Raw genomic sequence first — 20527 nt, 5'->3', positions numbered from 1 at the left:
ATTTCTGTGGCTTAAGACTAACTATGGTTAAATTTACCTGTAATATTTATAATATTCGTGTGTTTCATTTAAAAAGTCGAATCTGGAATCATTTTTTTGTTTAATGATTTCCTCAAACTGAATGCCGTTTTTGAATACATAATCTGCCATTTTATCTATAACTACTTGAGCATCTCCTGAAGGTTCTCTAAAAAAAATAATGAAAATATTATGTACATTTTCATGTCCATTTTTACAAGATTTTACTTGAATATAACAGTCTTCGTTTTTATTTGTTCTTCCGTATCAGACATATCAGAGTCGCTAGAATCAGATCCATATGCAGCTGCCAATGATAATAGAGTAGGCTTTCCTAAAAATAATAATAATAACGACTAATTAATAATTGGGAATTTAAAGTTATAGAAATTCCTTACCTTGACTGGGTTCTGACTGAGACGATACTTTGTCATTTTTATTATCTTTTGACACAATCTCGGGTTCCTCGGGCAGTTGTGGAACATTTGCTGTGTATGGATTGCCGCCATCTTTATTCAAATTAGATACTAAAAAAATAAAGTATAAAGTGAGCTAGAAGGCGCTATTGTATATTTTATACCAATTTGTGCGTACGAATTATTATTTGAATTAGCTTCTAAAACTGATTGTTTCTGTTGCTGACTATATTGATTCCAAGCCATTTGATGAATATAGTTTTGCATATTCGCATCCAGTTGCATAAAATCTGTAGGTAAATTTGCATAAGCAGCTGAAACAAATGTAATTTAAATGTAAAATATTAAATTGACTAAAGTGTAGTCTAACCCAAGGACTATACAGGGTGGTCCGAACTGTATTCCGGAAACTTCGGCAGCTTATTCTGCACATAAAAATAAGAAAAAAAGTTCGTATAAATGTATGTCCCAAAATGCTTAGTTTCGGAGATACAGGGTGTAGAAGTTTCATTTTTGTTTCGATTTTTTCCAAATAATTTCTGAAATAACGGCAATATTTGGATGAAAATTGGTATCTGGGAGTTTTTTGATATAAGAAATTTAATTTTGATGTCAATATGACTCTTATTTGTAGAGGGCGCCACCTACATGTGTTTTAACTGATTTGAAGAGTAATAACTTTTCGTCCGTACCTGTATAAAACTACTGAATAAGAAAATATACATTTCCGTCACTTTTTACGTAAAAAATGTCTCTTGGCAAAAATCGCTACGAGCAACCGTTCTCAAGATATTTATAATAGAAATAGTCAATACATGTCACTATTGACAAAAAGTAAACACGTTGAGTAGATAGTTATTTGACTGAAATAATAAATAATTTTTTTCAAATTAATCATACACTTTTCTGCGAAAAAATGGTGATAAAACATTTTCTGTTGAACTTTTGACACAAAAAAATTTCAAATTTAATATTTCAGTCTAATAACTATTTATTCAACATGTTTAATTTATGTTAATGAAGACAGGTATTGATAATTTCGGTTCCAAATATCTCGAGAACCATTACTCGTAGCGATTTTTACCAAGAGACCTTCTTTACGTAAAAAACATCGCCTATGTATATTTTTTTACTCAGTAGTTTTATACAGGTAAGGACGAAAAGTTATTATACTTCAAACCAGTTAAAAAATATGTAGGTGGCGCTCTCTACAAGTAGGAGTCATATTGACATCTAAATCAAATTTCTCATATCCAAAAACTCCCAGACACCAATTTTCATCCAAATGTTGACGTTACTTCATAAATTATATGGAAAAACTCAAAATAAAAATGAAACTTCAACACCCTGTATCTCCGAAATTAAGCATTTTAGGACATACATTTATACTAACTTTTTCACTTATTTTTATCTGCAGAATATGCTGACGAAGTTTCCGGAATTCAGTTCGGACCACCCTGTATATATTCTAAAGAACTGTTCGATCGCGTCAAATCGCCGCTATCGTAGTCACCGTGAATGCTTACGTCACGCAGGGATCAGCGTTCCACAGTGCGGCGGATGATTATTCTAGCGGGACAAAATCTCAGGAGCCATTATATGGTTGGTTGATAAAAATGTATCGAAAGAGAGAGAGAGAGAGAGAGAGAGAGAGAGAGAGAGATTTTTACATAACCTTTAAGTGACGTTGTGTGTCTGTTTATTGTCGGAACAAAAATTACAATTTACGACCTGCCGAACTGCTTTTTTCGGAGATATCGTACTTTGTTCCAAAAGTCTTTCGTTTGACCTTTAAATTCCTTTGAGGTCATATTGCTGCCGTGCCGCCGCACAGTGTTTCAGAATCCCAATTCTGTGCATATGATAGGATATGTCCTGCTCCAGGTGCGATAAAACGCTTTCGGCGGAAGAGGTTAAGGCGAAAATAATATGTGATTTCTGCAATGACGCCCATTGTATCCCATGCTCAGGACTATCCTCCTCGGAGACTCGGGTCACTCAACTGGCGAAAGGGCGTATTCTTTTATTCGCGTGCTCCCAATGTATAAGCATGGTGAAGATGAGAAGCCCCACAAGCACAAACAACCACATGGAACACCAGTTGGAAAAACTGCAGGTCCAACTCACGGCATCGGTCTTGTCATTAAAGGATGAAATCGCTAACGCTTACACCCAGAAGTTAGATGATCTGAAGGAAAACCTGACTAACAGATTGGAAGCATTTAAGGAGCTACTCAATACTCGGAAAGCCCATGCTATACAGCACTCCTTAACACCTAATGATGAGGGTAGGCTTTCTGAAAGGAGTGAATGTATTCCGGTGACTGCGGAGGCTGTTTGGGTCGCGGTGAGTGATGCACTTGGATCTCTCTACAGCTCCAACCTTCGGGATCTCACGAAGCCTAATAAGGAGATTGGTTCTACGGGGGCCGTCCTCAGGGGATCTGGAAACGACGGATTGGAGGATTTTAGGGGAGAAGTAGGTATGATGTGGCTATACATCGGGCGAGTAACCGAAAAATCCAATGAAGAGGCAGTTAAGAATTTTATAAAAAGGAAAATCAATATGAATGATAGTGATCTGGTTGTTCAGCAACTTCAAACGAAAGGAAAAACTCATTTAAAATCGGAATAGAATCGAGCCATTATGAAACCCTCAACGATCCTAGATTCTGGCCTGCTCACATTGTTTTCAGAAGATACAACTTCCGTAAAGACGTGAGTATGAGTTTACATAAGCCTGTACATCAAAGAAATGGTGATCGTAGCAATCATGAAGAGCCCAGGCGATATGACAACAATCATCGCCAGGGGAACGAAGAACGTAGCACTCAAGGGACCAGGCGATTCTATAATTATAACAATTACTATAATGAAAACAATGCTCGAGGCTATAATTCATCAAGGAATAACAATTATCGATCATATGAACGCAGGCAGAACCATCCAGGTCGAAATTTTCCAGAACCATCCAGAACAGGACCGATTATAAGTTCTAGGGGCCAGCTTCGAGTTAATTATCAGAATGTGAGGGGCATAAGAACAAAGCTTAAGACTTTGGAAAGTTCTGTGGACATACATGACTATGACATTATTGTTTTTATAGAGACATGGCTAAATGATGACATTTTGGATAGCGAACTCGGCCTAAAAGACTATTTCATATTTAGATGTGATAGGAACCAGAGAACTAGTGCGTGTTCCAGAGGAGGTGGTGTGTTGATCGCAGTGAAACCAGGAATTTCAGCTAGTCGAATTGTGGGTCCTCAGGATATTGAATGTGTATTTGTGGCATTGTCTAAGGGTGGCTCGGGGATTTTTATCAGTGTTGTATATTTACCCCCTCAATCCACCATTGAACTCTATGAGGGGTACTGTAGTGCTGTGGAAAATATTATTGATAATCAACTATATATTATTGAGACTTCAACATCCCTAATGTAAATTGGATTAATGATGATCGAGGTACCCTGGCAGTGGGTAATGTTAACCCTCAGAGTCAAGTTTTGTCCAATCTCTTTGCTTACCTTAATTTGTCGCAGTTTAATAGGATTGCAAATGTATTGGGGGGTTACCTCGATCGGGTTCTCAGCAATATTGAGACGGAGATTGTCTTAGCAGAGCAACCTCTACTTTCATTGGATAAGTATCATCCGGCTTTAACATTTGAATTTGGTATTTCACAGAAGCGAACACCTTGAACTTTGATTATGAATATTATGATTTCAAGAATGGGGATTTTGGAGCTATCAATGATTTCTTAGGCCTGTATGGGAGAATTTGTGGAATTCTAATATTCTTGGGGAAAATATCTATTCATTTTACAGCATAGTTTATATGGCTTTTGATTTATATATCCCCATAAAAAAATAAAAAAAACCCAAATTCTCATCACCATGGTATGATAATGAACTTAAAGAATAAGTAATAATCAATAATAATAATAATCAATAAAAAGATTGCACATAAAAAGTTCAAGGAATCCAAATCGCTGAATGATTATGGAGTTTTCTCTCATTTTCGACGGGAGTGTAAGGCCTTGGCTAGGGCATGCTACGAGAGATATATTGAAAACATACAAATTTCGATAAATAGTGACTCTAAGCAGTTTTGGAATTATGTTAATTCAAAAAGTAAGAACTCTGAATTGCCACATCTAATGTCTTACAATTCTGAAACCTCCGATGATGGTACTGTAATATCAGATTATTTGATCATTTTTCTTCGGTCTATAATAGTAATGTAACATGCCACACCTATGATTTTAATGTAAGCAACAGTGTAGTGATTGAGAGATGTGATGTTGAGGAAACTGATATATATTAATGTAAGCAACAGTGTAGTATATTGAGAGATGTGATGTTGAGGAAACTATATATATATATATATATATATATATATATATATATATATATATATATATATATATATATATATATATATATAATGATATTTTTAGATTAAATAATCATTTATCTGCAGGTCCTGACAGGATTCCTGTGATGTTTTTAAAAAAATTTTGTTTCATACTGTCACACATTTTATGTATTCTTTTTAAGCTATCTGTCTGCCAAAGGGGAATATCCGGACCAATGGAAGGTGTCATGTAACACCTGTTTTCAAAAGTGGTAACCGATCTGAGATCACTAATTACAGAGCGATTTCTAGGAATTCCATACTTGCCAAAATCTTCGAATCAATTACTGATAGCAAAATCAAACCGAAATTTCAAAATATATTAACCGATTATCAGCATGGCTTTAGAAAAGGAAAATCTACAATTACAAATTTATTAGTCTATGAAAATGAATTAAAAACATCTCTAGAGAAGAAACAACAAATCGGTGCTATTTACACAGATTTTTCTAAAGCATTCGATAGAGTCAATCATAATCTGCTGGTGGAGAAATTGGAGAGGTATGGAATTTGTGGAAATCTTCTGTCATGGTTTAAAAGTTATTTAATGGAACGAAGACAAATTGTTAAAATTAAAGGGTTCACTTCTAGGGAGATTTTAGTCGAGTCCGGAGTTCCACAGGGGTCTCATTTATCTTCGCTGCTTTTCAATATATTTATTAATGATGTAACCGACTTTATTACACACTCTAAATTTTTGTTATACGCGGATGATCTCAAAATTTACAAGATAATTCAGTCACTGGATGACTGCTTTAAGTTGCAACAGGATTTGAATGGATTGAGTGAATGGTGTAGGTTGAATGGGATGTCATTAAATATATCAAAGTGTAAAGTAATGCAGTTCTACAGAAAGAAAAATGTTTTATTTTATGATTATAAGATTCAAGATGATATTTTAGATAAAACTGATGTGATGAAAGATCTAGGTGTATACTTTGTTAAGGATCTGAATTTTAATTATCATATTAACTTCATGACAAACAAAGCGTTAAAGATGTTGGGTTTTATTAAAAGAACGTTAACTGATTTTAATGACATAAACTGTATCAAAACTTTATATATATCCTATGTGAGATCGATACTAGAATATGCTTGCCCAGTCTGGGGTCCATATTATAAGATCTATGTGGAGCAGATCGAACGTATACAGAGAAAATTCTTGAGGTTTGTGGGCTTTAAGATGGGAATCCCCGTGGAAGATATTGCAATTGAGGAAATAATGTATTCATTGAATTTGCCAAATTTGGGAGATCGGAGAGAATTTATAGATATTTGCACACTTTTCAAGATTCTCAACTCTCAGATTGACTGTCCCAGCTTACTAAGCGAACTATCTTTGCATGTTCCGGGGAGAAGTCTGCGTGGGTTCGGTCTGTTCCATATACCTTTTCACAGAACTAATTATGGAATGTCATCTGCGCTTACAAGATTTTGTGTAGAGGCTAATCAGATTATTGATAAAGATTGTGATATCGACTTCTTCTGTGATAATATAAATAGTTTCAAGAATAAAGTAAAGGCGGTGGTTTTGTAGTAATTTATTGTAAAGTTTCTGTTGTGATGGATTTTATTCTAGTTGTAATTATAATTATTGTTGTATGTACATTTAAATGGCTGGTCCGTAAATATATTATTTTATTTTATTTAAATTGAATATTATTAATTTAATTTGAATATTATATTATTTTTATTTTTTTGTTCTTTGACATTATAAATATTTATAAATGTTTATTTTAACAATAAGACTGACAATATTATTTGTATAATGTTTTGTATTATCTTTTGTTTGTTTGTTTGTGTAACTTGTTTTTTTACTTTGTTTGTTAGTTTACCTTTGTCTACAAATTGAAAAATTTTTTGACAATAAAGTCATTTATTTATTTATTTATTTTATTTTTGTTTTATAAAGGGAAATTAAAATAACTTTCGTTGCACATCATAATACGACCACCAGCAAACTCCATATAAGACCACGCATGGTGTCATTGATGACGTGCAACGAAAGTTGTTCCAATTTCCCTATAATACGCATTATCTAGGCAAAATTTTGTTGAAATTCTATTTTCTTATTTTCCATAGCAGTTGCGCCCTCTAGCTGCCGTTTTACAAACTTGAAAACAATTTCCAGCAATTTCTCATAGCCCCTTTAGTTTTAAATATTTTTTTTTTCCGTAGGCCCTGCGGCTAATACTTTCCAAGCTACAGCCGAGAGCTATTCTTAGTGGGACACCTTGTACACATATATACCAAGTGTCTTTGAAAAAACTTACCTCCTTGCTCTCCATTTAACACAGCATGCCTCCAATATTCATACCACTGCTGAACATAATAGTATTGATAATACTGTTGCTCTATATTTGGCGTAACTACGGAACCATTTATATTGTCGTTACTGGTAGCAGGAACAAAACCATACATTGCATCTTGGGCGTTAATGCTGTGTCCCGTGACTTGCATGTCTGAATTGTTTGAAGTACTTAAGCTTGAGCCTTGTATACGATTAACCAGTTGACTGTAGGAACAATCTGCTGAGGGCCGATATGGAATTGACGGTACCGATACCGAAGGTTGTATCTGTTCAAAAAAATATAGATGTTAGTTAATCCAATTTAATGAAGAGATGTGACCTTGAAAGGTCCGGCTGTATGAAATTTATAAACTGATATAAATGCAAGAGTTGAAAACACATTTGTTTTTACCATAATTGTAGAGCAACAATTTTAATTAATATTTAGTGCTTAAAACTTTTGCATTAAATTTTTCAGTTTTGGTCAAAATGTGGAAATTCACCATAACATCGCCAACGTTGACTTTTATTGCTGACGGTTGTATAAAACATCTTAGCCCATCTCTTTATAACCGTTATACAGGGTGGTCCGAACTGTATTCCGGAAACTTTGGCAGCATATTCTACAGATAAAAATAAGTAAAAAAGTTCGTATAAATGTATGTCCTAAAATACTTAGTTTCGGAGATACAGGGAGTAGAAGTTTCATGTTTATTTCGATTTTTTCCAAATATGTTCTGAAGTAACTTCAATATTTGGATGAAAATTGGTGTCCGGGAATTTTTTTGCATGGGAAATTTGATTTTGATGTCAATAAGACTCCTATTTGTAGAGGGCGCCACCTACATGTGCTTTAACTGTTTTGATAAGTAATAACTTTTCTCGTTCGTACCTGTATAAAACTACTGAGTGAAAAAATATACATTTCCGTGATTTTCTACGTAAAAAATGTTTCTTGGTAAAAATTGCTACGATCAACCGTTCTCAAGATATTTAGAATGGAAGTAATCAATACATGTCATTACTGACAAAAAATAAACATGTTGAGTAGATACTTATTTGACTAAAATGATAAATTTGTGAATTTTTATTTTTTTTTAATTAATCATAAATTTTTCTTCAAAAAAATTATGAGAAAAGAGTTTCTGTTGAACTTTTGACACAATTACATTTCAAATTTATGATTTCAGTGTAATAACTATTTAGTCAACATGTTTAATTTATGTTAATGATGACAGGTATTGATAATTTCGATTCCAAATATCTCGAGGACCATTACTCGTAGCGATTTTTACCAAGAGACCCTTTTTACGTAAAAAACTTAGTAAATATATAATTTTTTAATCAGGAGTTTTATACAGGTACGTACGAAAAGTTATTACTCTTCAAACCGGTTAAAAAATATGTAGATGGCGCCCTCTACAAGTAGGAGTCATATTGACATCAAAATCAAAATTTTCATGTCAAAAAACTCCCAGACACCAATTTTCATCCAAATATTGACGTAACTTCAGAAATTATTTGCAAAAAATCGAAATAAAAATGATTTACACCCTGTATCTTCGAAACTAAACATTTCTGGACATACATTTATATGAACTTTTTTACTTATTTTTATCTGTAGAATATGCTGCCGAAGTTTCCGGAATACAGTTCAGACCAACCTGTATAATCAGGATTATAATAGAACTTATAGCAGTTTTTTATCAATTACTGATATCAAAACTTGTATAAGTTCTAATTCAAAAAAATAATATAATTAATCAATAAAAGCTGCTGTTTAATTTCATATATTTAGTAAATTCACGTACACTATGATAAATTTTATCACAGTGTATTTCTGTTGTCTCCTGGTGGGATGAAATCAATCAGCTCCTAATAGAAAACTTTCTAACTCAGAAAAAAGCACACCTGTAACATAAAATATAATATTATTATAATAATTTTGCAAAGGAAAAAATTCTGAAATTTAAATAAAGATATAGAAAACACTCCAGAAAAGCGCAAATGTAACACAGTATGTAATTTATAAGATTTGAAGAAGTAAATAATTATAGAAATAAGTAAAAAATACTTAATTTCAACCTACTGTACCCGGTAAATGTTTATTAATAAATAATAAACTATAGAACAACAATATTGAGGAACAAGTCAAATTTAATATTTTTATATTCAGGCATTAGAGACAGAAAATATAGCGGGTGCGTCTCAAAAGTGGCTCACCCCTATAACATTTTTATTTTTTCAGATAAAAAAACGAGATTTGTTATAATAGTACATAAATTAGGATTGATTGACGTATTCAATTGTTTTTGGTCACTTCCTGTTTCACCGGAAATGACCACAAGTTTTGATTTTTAAATGACACTGTGAATAGAATGACATATCATATGTCAACTTTTGACATTTTCGCATAGGGTTTATTTGAAATTGTACCATGCTGTTCATAACGAGGATTTGACTCGAAATACCAAGTGTGTGGGACCAAATTATTCGTAGAAAAATCCTTTTCACAAATATGCTAATGAACCACCTTTGTTTCATTTGAAAAAATTCAGATAATATTAAAAACACGATTTGGGCATCTTTTAACCGGCCAGGAGAAGACACGAAAAACATTTGACAATCAAATCTATTTTTTCCAAGGCACCTTTATTAAAAATTAGTGTTTTTAACACAGCCATGGCACTGTAGATTGAAATTTAAAATACGATTTTTTTAAGTCAAAATGAAAAAAGCGAAAAGTTGACATATGATACGTCATTATACTCAGAATGTCTTTTTCTATGGAATAAAGTAAAAATATACCGAGGATGCTATTTAAAAATCAAAAGTTGTAGTCATTTCCAGTGAATCGGGATGTGACCAAAAACAACTGAATATTATGATTATTGTTAGTTCCCAGTAATAATTAATACGCAGAAAGAAAAAAATCGTGGGTGTTTGGGAAGGCTCGAAAGGAAACAATGTTTTTGCGACGTTTCGCGACTTTATTGTCGCTTCTTCAGGCACTATAGTAGAAGCAATTTTTTAAAAAATATCAAAATAAAATTAACTGGCCACTTACCCAAAACACATTAATGCATATTTTGCCTAAAAAAATTCATGGCAATTCCAACCGCCAACACTAAGCCACATACGGAAGAAAGAACAAAAACTTGGGTAAAAATGGGTATTTTTTGCCCGACGTACACCGATGCTCGGTTTGTGTCGTACTGACACCAGTTGAATTAATTTCGGTACCAAAAAAGGATTTATTTTTTGTTTCCTTTATCATTAATTTTTTTCCCCGTGTTTCTGGGGCTCTTAAGAGCCCCAGTCAATTTCTTATGTTCAGGCTGGTCGGCATCGCCATAAACAAATGGAATCATTAAAGTGGGCCTGATAGGAATTAAAATTAAATAAATTTTTGAAATTATTTGTCAACAAATAAAAGATAAAAGAATTAAAAAAAATGATGTATTAACAGGAACAAATCTAAAAAACTGGGTACCTCGTTAGTTGAACCTGGAACTAAATATGTCAGATTTCCTTTTATTGATAACCTTTTACATAAAATCAATCGATGCTTTATGAACACTAACACTAATTTAGCACTTTATAATTCAAAAACGACATCGTTCTTGTATACTAAGATCAAAGATCCAACTCCGTTGCTAAAACAATCCAACTTAATTTACAGCATTCCTTGTTCTTGCGGCAGTTGTTACATAGGTCAGACTAAGCAATATTTAGGTAATAGGATTAATCAACATAGAAATGATTGCAATACTCGGAACAAATCTAAAAAGGATAAAACTGCTTTAGCCTCACACCATTTTGACACCGGACATGAATTTAATTTTGATGATGTTATGGTTTGGTTTGGTACAAACGTAATCTAGGCGAAATAATTCATATTAATTTGAACAAAACGGTCAACATGAGGTCTGATACCAAAGGTCTTAGTGTAATATATAGCAACATTTTAAATAAGTACAGAAAAATTAATGAAAAAAGAAAGGTTTAACCATACACGGCTTTTTGGTGTATTGGGGGTGCTTTCGGGTGTGAATATTTTGTGTGTCTTTCTTTAAAGCTCTCTTACTTTTTCCGTCGCGAATGTGTGTTTTTTTTTTCTGTACAGAGTTATTGTTATGGCAATATTGCCAGTATTGATATTGCTAAATTCAATTTTTGTGGATGTGTTGTCTACACCTGTTAATTATTTTTGTTTATACTTGTGTACTCAATGTATTATTTTTATAGTTTTTAATTCGATCTCAACCAAACGCAACTTTTTTTTTTCTTTTATATGTTTCTTTAATTTCTAATACTTTTTTTTTAATTCTTTTATCTTTTATTTGTTGACAAATAATTTCAAAAAATTATTTAATTTTAATTCCTATCAGGCCCACTTTAATGATTCCATTTGTTTGTTTATGGCGATGCCACCCAACCTGAACATAAGAAATTGACTGGGGCTCTTAAGAGCACCAGAAACACGGGGAAAGAAATTAATGATAAAGGAAACAAAAAATTAATCCTTTTTTGGTACCGAAATTAATTCAACTGGTGTCAGTACGACACAAACCGAGCATCGGTGTACGTCGGGCAAAAAATACCCTTAAGTTTTTGTTCTTTCTTCCGTATGTGGCTTAGTGTTGGCGGTTGGAATCGCCATGAATGTTTTTAGGCAAAATATGGATTAATGTGTTTTGGTTAAGTGGCCAGTTAATTTTATTTTGATATTTTTTAAAAAACTGCTTCTCCTATAGTGCCTGCAGAAGCGACAATAAAGTCGCGAAACGTCGCAAAAACATTGTTTCCTTTCGAGCCTTCCCAAACACCCACGATTTTTTCTTTCTGCGTACAATTGAATATGTCAATCAATCCTAATTTATGTCATATACTAACATACCAAATCGCGTTTTTTATCTGAAAAAATAAAAAACTATAGGGGTGAGCCACTCTTGAGGCTCAACCGGTTTACCTATATTTGTGATATTTTAAATTTCAATTTTCAATTTATGTGTCATGTTGTGCATGATGTATATATAATTACTCCTATTTTCAATTGAATAAATAAATTAATAAGTTCAGAATTGACCTTGGAATCCTTCCATATTCCTTAGCATATGCCACTTTTTAATATGCTGATGCAGCTGAAAGTAATAATTATAAAACCGAAAATTAGTGACAAATATCGTTTTTTTTTACTTTTTGTAAAACATTTATAGTGTTATTAAAAAAATAAGATGAAATAATAACTACTAGTGATGATAGTCATAAAAAACAATTATCTTCACTAATATAAGTGCTTTCTTAAAATCAACTTATAGTTTATATATACCGGGCGCGTCTCAAAAGTAGCTCACCCCTATAACTTTTTTATTTCTTTAGGTAAAAAAACGAGATTTAGTATGTTAGTAAATGACATAAATTAGAATCGATTGACGTATTCAATTGTTTTCGGTCACTTTCTGTTTCGCCGGAAACGACTACAACTTTTGGTTTTTAATGGCACGCTCGGTATTTTTTTGCTTTATTCGTTAGAAAATAACACTCTGAATAGAATGACATATCATATGGCAACTTTTGACATTTTCGCATACGGTTTGCTTGGAGTTATAACTTTCGGTTCGGAACGAAAATTTGACTCGAAATACCCAGTGTGTGGTATCAAATTATTCGTAAAAAAAATGCTTTTTCCAAATATGCTAATGAGCCACCCTCATTCCATTTGAAAATAATGAGGTATGATTAAAATACGATTTGAGCATTTTCTAACTGGCCCAGACAAGACTCTAAAACCATTAGACGATCAAATCTATTTTTCCAAGGCCCCTTGATTAAGAATTAGTGTTTTTAACATAGCCATGGCACTCTAGATTGAATTTTAAAATACAATTTTTTATTAAGCTAAAAAAAAAAGTTGACATATGATATGTCATTCTATTCAGAATGCCATTTTCTATCTAATAAAGTAATAAAATACCGAGGGTGCCATTTAAAAATCAAAAGCTGTAGTCATTTCCGGTGAAACAGGAAGTGACCAAAAATAATTGAATACGTCAATCAATCCTAATTTATGTCATATACTAACATACCAAATCTCGTTTTTTATATGAAAAAATAAAAAAGTTATAGGCGGTGAGCCACTTTTGAGACGCACCCGGTATACTTTTATAGTTTTTAAATTTTATAAATTACATTCGGTGTCTAATCTGTTGATTATGGTACTACTTACTAATAGGTCAATATTTGAAATATTGTAACTTGTAAGTGCTAATACAGTCCAAGGGAGATTCACGCTAGTTTTAGTGTGTAATATATTTACCTAATTATTATAGATACTATAAGTCAAATAATTATATCTAAGTTAGTTTTTAATATGATATATTTAAGAGAAACTTACCGCTTTGACACTACCCATCATAAGGCTAGGATGCAAATAGTGGGAACTTTGATCGGTTTCTTCATTCTCAGTGGAGGACTGTTGTTCACCTAAAACAATAATTACTGTAAAAAATATTACAGATATAAATTAATTATTTAACAGATATAAACAGAGATTTATCGCTATGGAATATAAATACTATTTTGAACTAAATGATGATCAAATCTTACTTGTTTTTATTTCATTTTGTGGTTGATATCTTCCATTCTTAAAAGCGGACAAAACGTGTCTGTAAAATTTATATAATGGATCATTCACCATCAAAAAACTGAACTGAGGATTATCCGACTGCTTAGCCTTGATAAGAATTTCCATTTGAAGTCCTTGGCGGCAGACAAACAGAGCTGTTTTTTCTATACGAACATACTCCTTTACAGTTTTAGGCTTAAGAAAAGAACAGACATTAAAGCAAGAAGTTACTTTTCAAATAATTTTTCAAATTAATTCTAGAACTTTTACATCTAATATTAGATTAATTTGCAATATAACACAATATATTATTCTGAAATGTCCCTAAATTTCAAGATTTAAAATATACAGGGTGTTTCAAAAACGTGTGCCATCTCTCGGAGAGGGATTCCTCAAGTAAAAATAAGATTTATTTCTCATATCAACATAGGTCCGATTCTGCTTTGTTTCGTAGCTACAGGGTGTTGAAGTCTTAATAATTTTTCGATTTATTATAATTTTCTTCCAAGTACTTTTAGTGATTCAAATGAAATTTTGAGGGTAAAAGTTACTATAAGTTCTACATATTTTAATGCTGTGTCGATAAATTCATCAGCGACGTGCATATGGGCCTTGTATATGGATTTTTAAAGTAGCTCAACCTAAGACGTTTATGGATGTAAAGCACCAGATGGCGGGGCGTATTTCACGGTCTTTTACTACAGAAAAATATTTTTTGTTACTCTGAATTTTGAAGCGACCAATAAAAACAGAGAAAATAAAACTCGATAATTTTCGGACTGTGCCAATTGGTTACTAATCGACCAGGTAGTTTTTATCTATTAGATATGCTATAAAAGCTGGTAATTATACAATTCGACCATTATAAAAACCCGACAAATTCCGCAAGGCCGACGAAGCCGATGCTTTTCACTGATAAGAAAAAAAATGTTTGTTTAGATAATTTTCGAGATATTTTTTCTTTCTGAATGCACATTTTTAAAGTATTTTATATTCTTTGTCCGCTTGATCTATTATACTGGTCGCACGTATCGAAGTTCTGTTTCTTCTAGTTATAAAAAACGTTCTTATTTCTTTGTAGTGGTTGTGGTGTAAAATTAGATTAATTTTATTAAGTTTAATTATAATGTTTAGTGTAGAATACCACAAATAGTTTAGTAGTGTTTTTATAGTTTATTATTTTGTAATTAAGTAGTAGTTCTTTTTGTTTGATTAATTAGTAAGTTTGATAATTTTTTCAGTGTAGAATACAAGAAGTAGTTGTGTAGTGTTTTTATAAGAGATTATATTAGTTTATTTTGTAGATGAGTAGTAGGTGAAGGTATTTGGGTATTTTTTCTTCTAATTGTAGTAATTCTATTAAGTATTGTGATAGATACACTATATCTTCCTTCAACTTCGTTGAAAAGTGCATTATCATATAATTTTGGTTTTTTGGTAGTAGAATATACGAAAAAAAAATTTAATCAAATTTATTTTAAATTAAATTAATCGAGTCTTATTAATCAAATTAATCTAGTCAAATAATAATAATAGTTAGTTTCTAAACACTACACAGGGTGAGTTTCCTACGATGTTCTCTATGGGTATCTCGGAAACTACTGGAGACTGGAGATAGAGAGTCGGTTAAATGGGGAAACAATTGCAGTTTTGTGGGGTCATAAATATGCGCCTTTCGGATTTTTCCATAAACTTAAAATAAAATATTTTAAGTCTATGGATTTTTCGGAGAAGTTCAACGCTTACTAGATATTTCGAAAAAAACGAATTTTGGCTATTTTAAAACTTTTGTCTCTAATTCCATTATAATCTACCGTATGATCGAATAAAAACGGCGTCAACGATGTCTATGAAATGAAGATCGCTGTCATTTTATATGTAAAATTATATGGGAAATATCATCGATCGTCATTTCATAGCCATCACTGACGCCGTTTTTATTCGATCATACGGTATTTTAGACAAAAAGTTTTCACATAAAGTAGATAATCACATACCTAATGAGTTTGTGTTTTCTGTTTTTTTTTTCTAAAGCCTGTCATTTTTGACATATATGACACAAACGTTATGTTTTTTTTAAATGGAAACCATAGTTGGCCATGACTTCATAAAAAGCGTCATTTTTTAAGCTTTTCAGCGATATAGGTAGGTATAATATGTTTTTTTCGAAAAATTACAAGTTATAGCCAATCCTTTTCTTTCTTGGCTAATTTCCATACCAATAATACCATGCCAATTAGTTGGCATCAAGAATGTAAAAAGTTTTGTTTTCAAAAAAAAATATCGTAAAATTCGTAAAGCACTCAATTTAGAATAAAATAATCTAAGAATGAAATGATTCTTTTATAAACCTGCATTAAATCAAATTAAAATAGGTATGTAGCTTTTTTTAAATATTAATTAATAGCAATTAGCATTATCATAAATTATTATAAATAATGTACCAACATATCAAAATAATAATTTCTTTGTTAATACGGTTTAGAATTCTCAAAATAACAGGCAAAAATAATCCACAATTTCCAATAAAATAAAAGTTTTGTTTAAATTTCTTAATCAGCTGATCACTATTAAAGTTCGTAGAAACCCGGGCTATATTATTACATTACTCTGAGGAAAATAACGAAAATAATCGATATTTTTGACTCCGCCCCGAAAGGTTCACGATTTGTCCTCGAGTTGGCAGCACATTTTGTCTAGTCGTTTGAACAACTTTAAGAATATATAAACAAGGATATGGGGGTTGTGATATGGGTTATTAATGGAATATTTTTCAAAAAAAAAAACATGTGCGCTACTGACTTTTTTTCTTTGTGTAGGCCGTTTAATGCCAATTAAAAGTTATCTCTTGATATTTTGTAGAATTCGGCCTCCTTGATGAGATAAACGCAATTTTATTAATTACAATTAATAAAATTAAAATTAAATTAATAATTATATATTTTACCTAATTTATTATTAAATATTATTACTATTAGTTATTATTACTATTAGTCCAACCTACAACAATTTCAAATAAAAAATAATGATATTTAAGATAATTACAAAAAACCTGATTTTAAAAAGTTGTAACATCCTGTAAGTCTAAAACTATGCATTTCCATACCCATGTTTATAGAATTTTTTTTCATATTTCTTGATGAGGAATCAATATAATATAATAATTTAATACTTTCGCAAGTTAATGATATTAAATTTTTTTAAAGGTTGCTATTAGATGGATCAAGGCAAATTGATAAAATTGAATTTATCCCATCAAGGAGACCGAAAACGACAAAATATCAAGAGACAACTTTCGATCAGCATTAAACTGCTTACACTATTTCGCTAACAAGAAAAAAAATCAGTGGCGTACATTCTTTTTTTTTAGAAAAATATTCCAGTGATAACCCATAATATGCACGTCCCTGGTGAATATGTCGACACTTTTATAGCTTTAAAATATGTCACATTTATAGGAACTTATACCCTCAAAATTTCATTCGAAACGCTAAAGGTAGTTGGAAGAGAATTACAATAAATCGAAAACATATTAAGACTAACACCCTGCAGCTACAAAACAAGGCAAATCTTATTTGTACGTAAGGAATCCCCACAAGAGATGGCAAATGTTTTTTGAAACACACTGTATAATTAAAATAGTTGACTTACAATACTTATATCTACAGGCACATCTAATACAGGTGAAGGTACATAAAGTTCATCTTCTTCTTCCTTTTCTGGTACTGTAGGAATTCCACTCTTTGTCTCAACTTCTTGAGAAGATTGTGGGGTGTCATAGTTAAATGAAATAGTATTGGTTTTTACTCTTTTAGCTTCTTCCTCTAAAATATTTATTAAATTAATAAATTGGTGCAATTAATACAGTTTTAATGGACAAATATTTATTCTATTTTTCCTAAATATATTTTAATAAAAAAACTTAATTATGCTGTCAATTTTATCGAACAAGTACCTTTGTACATTTCTTCCTCTTCCTCATTTATTTCAAGAGAGTAATATCTTTCATTATCACAAAGCTCTTCCAGTTTTCTTTCAGAGTCACTTAGACCGAGCCAGCGCATTGCGTCATAACCTTCCCGGCTAGCCTCATATTGCTTAATATCAGATAAAGCTCCTCTGCAATCATATCTAAAACAATTTATATTCAAAATGATTTTACTGAAACTATTACAAATAGGAAATCATACCTATCTATCTTTAATTTATCATCTCCCATCCAAGGAATAAGATGTTTGCCTTGATCTATATATAAGGCTTTCTCATCGTCCCGAAAGATTTTACACGAATATCCGAATACCAGTATGTCTTCTAGATTTTTGTCTGTTTTCGTTTTTCGTAAAATTCCAGAATCTAAAGATCCCCAATGTGCCATTTTGAGGCAAGAACATTCAAGTCTATGATTGAAGGCAAACTTATTCTATTAAGTGAAGTCGATGACAAAGCACTCCAAATACCAAAACTGGCAGAGAAACTGAATACAAAAATACTTCAAAAGTTATACAAATTTCTTGTCTTGGGAAAGTTCGGTTCATATGTTTACAGATCGAATGACAATATTGACATTGACAACCAGGGTTCGGAAAACTACATGTTAGTTTTAAAAACTACATAAACTACATTACATGTAGTTAATGTAGTTTATGTAGAGGATGTAGTTTATGTAACCTATGTATGTAACTTTCAAATATCAAAAGTTTGAGATGAGGTTATAATAAGTTGAAGCTTAAAAACACATAATGTATTTAAGAAAACAGAAGAAATATGGCTTTAAATATAATATTTACATCATATTATCTCTATTACACCTCATACAAATGAAAATTATTCATAATATCAATACATAGTTTATTAACGTAGTTTTCATGTAGTTAATGAACGGGAAGAGACGTAGTTTTTGAAGAAAAACTACACGTAGTTAATCAGGTAAATTACGTCTTAATTAACTACTTCCGAACCCTGTTGACAACTGAGGTTGAATGTTGTTTGTTGTTGATGAGTCAGCTGAACGGAATCCATAGATTAAAATAGATAATATGACGCCGTATTAATCATGTATAATTATAATATAAAGGATGGGTATTAGGGAATAGAGTAAAGCTCTTCATGTTTTTCTGTAAAATTTAGAAACCATAATTTAGTAAATGTGGAATCCACGAAAAGAAAAAATTAAAAAAAAATAATTCAAAAATTACTGTATTCATGAATGACTAAAAATATTATAGGCCTCATAAAAGTTTCATGTAGTTAATGAACGGGAAAAGGCGTAGTTTTTGAAGAAAAACTACACGTAGTTAATCAGGTAAATTACGTCTTAATTAACTACTTCCAAACCCTGCGTGTGAGTATTTTATGTCTATGGATAGTTTTTGGGGGAATTTAAAACTGTCATGAGCCAAGGTCATGAATGGATCATGATGTCATGAGCAAAAGAATCAAAAGATGTCGAATACTGTGAATTCGTAATATGACTGACAGCAAAAATACATCAACATTTTTATGTTTTCAATTTTTCTTTGAGTGATTTTTCAGACATACATGTAAAAATAATAAGCAGATATAAACTACAACTTTCACTTGCTTAATTTTATTATGGCGGAAGTAGCAGTAGATGTTAGCGGAGAAATGGACCCTCCGATAAACTCCACGAAACCTAGAACTTTTCCCAGGTTACCAATATGCTTTTTTCTTAATTAAATTTTATTATTAGCAAGTGTATGTTTTAGCTTTCTTCAATTCCCTAATGAAATTCCAGATCCCAAAGAATGGATTCAACAACAGAGGCAAAATGTTAGACCTTGGCTAGTTTTCTTACAATCATCAAATTTTCGTTTTCCCCCTTCAGTACCTAGACTTGGTAAAAGAATTATACGTAATATAGAATATTTTCAAGCAAATTACTTATTTGTGTTTCTTGGTTTAATTCTGTACTGCCTGTAAGTGAGCAGTGAAATAAATTGAAACAACCACAATTACAATAAATTGATTTTAGAGTTACTTCACCTCTAATTTTGTTAGCATTAGCAGGAACATTTTATGCAGGGTATAAAATAAATCAAAGACATTTACATAATAAGCTAGTATTATATGGAAAGGAAATACCACTTGCTCATCAATATGTTATACTTGCTGTATTTTCATTCCCAGTATATTATTTAGTAGGAGCTCATGGTGCTATATTTTGGGTTATAGGTATTTTATACAGTTATAAGATATTCTATAATATAGTTAAATATTAAAATGCATTTTAGGGGCTTCAATTGTAATCATTACTCTACATGCTGCTTTTTACAATGTTGAAGCACTGATTCCAAAAACAGATGATGAATTTCCTTTGCTTGAAGAAGTATAATATTGTTTTTATAAAAAATTATAATTTTGTACATATGAAGTATTTTATATTGAACTTTAATATAATTTTACATATACTGTATGATCCTTTGGTATGATCGACTAAAAACGGCGTCAGCGATGGCTATGAAATGAAGATCGATGACATTTCCCATATAATTTTTCATATATATATATATATATATATATATATATATATATATATATATATATATATATATATATATATATATATATATATATATATATATATATATATATATATACTTTACCTAGTTTATTTTGATACTACTTTTAAACTGATTAATTATATGTATATTTTAAATAGATAAATTTTTACATTTAGAATACATATACCTACCTATAAGCATCTATATTTTGATATGCATGTGTATAGTTTCCATTTAT

At 31.3% G+C, this 20527-nt stretch overlaps 2 protein-coding genes across 2 annotated transcripts in view; one reads left to right on the top strand and one right to left on the bottom strand.

Annotated features, from left to right (window-relative positions):
* The window catches only part of LOC115888309 (splicing factor, suppressor of white-apricot homolog), a 39281-nt gene extending 20939 nt beyond the window's left edge, over nucleotides 1-18342 (bottom strand). Inside the window, exons 1-10 of the mRNA XM_030907994.1 lie at nucleotides 17959-18342; nucleotides 17724-17899; nucleotides 17420-17592; nucleotides 13750-13963; nucleotides 13538-13626; nucleotides 7124-7427; nucleotides 599-748; nucleotides 417-545; nucleotides 247-352; nucleotides 38-187 (exon numbers count right to left, since the gene is read on the bottom strand). Of these exons, the coding sequence (XP_030763854.1) occupies nucleotides 38-187; nucleotides 247-352; nucleotides 417-545; nucleotides 599-748; nucleotides 7124-7427; nucleotides 13538-13626; nucleotides 13750-13963; nucleotides 17420-17592; nucleotides 17724-17899; nucleotides 17959-18143 (1676 nt within the window). The 5' untranslated portion in view covers nucleotides 18144-18342. The remainder of the gene's footprint in view (nucleotides 1-37; nucleotides 188-246; nucleotides 353-416; nucleotides 546-598; nucleotides 749-7123; nucleotides 7428-13537; nucleotides 13627-13749; nucleotides 13964-17419; nucleotides 17593-17723; nucleotides 17900-17958) is intronic.
* Nucleotides 18343-19158: 816 nt separating this feature from the next.
* LOC115888305 (prenylated Rab acceptor protein 1) lies at nucleotides 19159-20201 on the top strand. The gene is made up of 4 exons (XM_030907988.1): nucleotides 19159-19437; nucleotides 19495-19704; nucleotides 19761-19960; nucleotides 20020-20201. The coding sequence occupies exons 1-4, from the start codon at nucleotides 19361-19363 to the stop codon at nucleotides 20118-20120; spliced, it is 588 nt and encodes a 195-aa protein (XP_030763848.1). The 5' UTR covers nucleotides 19159-19360; the 3' UTR covers nucleotides 20121-20201.
* The last annotated feature ends 326 nt before the right edge of the window (nucleotides 20202-20527 follow it).

The sequence above is a fragment of the Sitophilus oryzae genome, unplaced genomic scaffold (assembly GCF_002938485.1).
Source record: "Sitophilus oryzae breed Bouriz unplaced genomic scaffold, Soryzae_2.0 scaffold_708_pilon_pilon, whole genome shotgun sequence".
Lineage (NCBI taxonomy): Eukaryota > Metazoa > Arthropoda > Insecta > Coleoptera > Curculionidae > Sitophilus > Sitophilus oryzae.
Note: the sequence above shows the minus strand (reverse complement) of the source record. Positions and strands in the feature narration are given on the sequence as shown.

Bases quoted from the DNA above. Each gene is read 5' to 3' on its own strand.
- LOC115888305 (XM_030907988.1), top strand. From the start codon at position 19,361: ATGGCGGAAGTAGCAGTAGATGTTAGCGGAGAAATGGACCCTCCGATA. The intron at 19,438-19,494 runs GTTACCAATATG...TGTATGTTTTAG, and splicing joins AAACCTAGAACTTTTCCCAG to CTTTCTTCAATTCCCTAATG. The intron at 19,705-19,760 runs GTAAGTGAGCAG...AATTGATTTTAG, and splicing joins GGTTTAATTCTGTACTGCCT to AGTTACTTCACCTCTAATTT.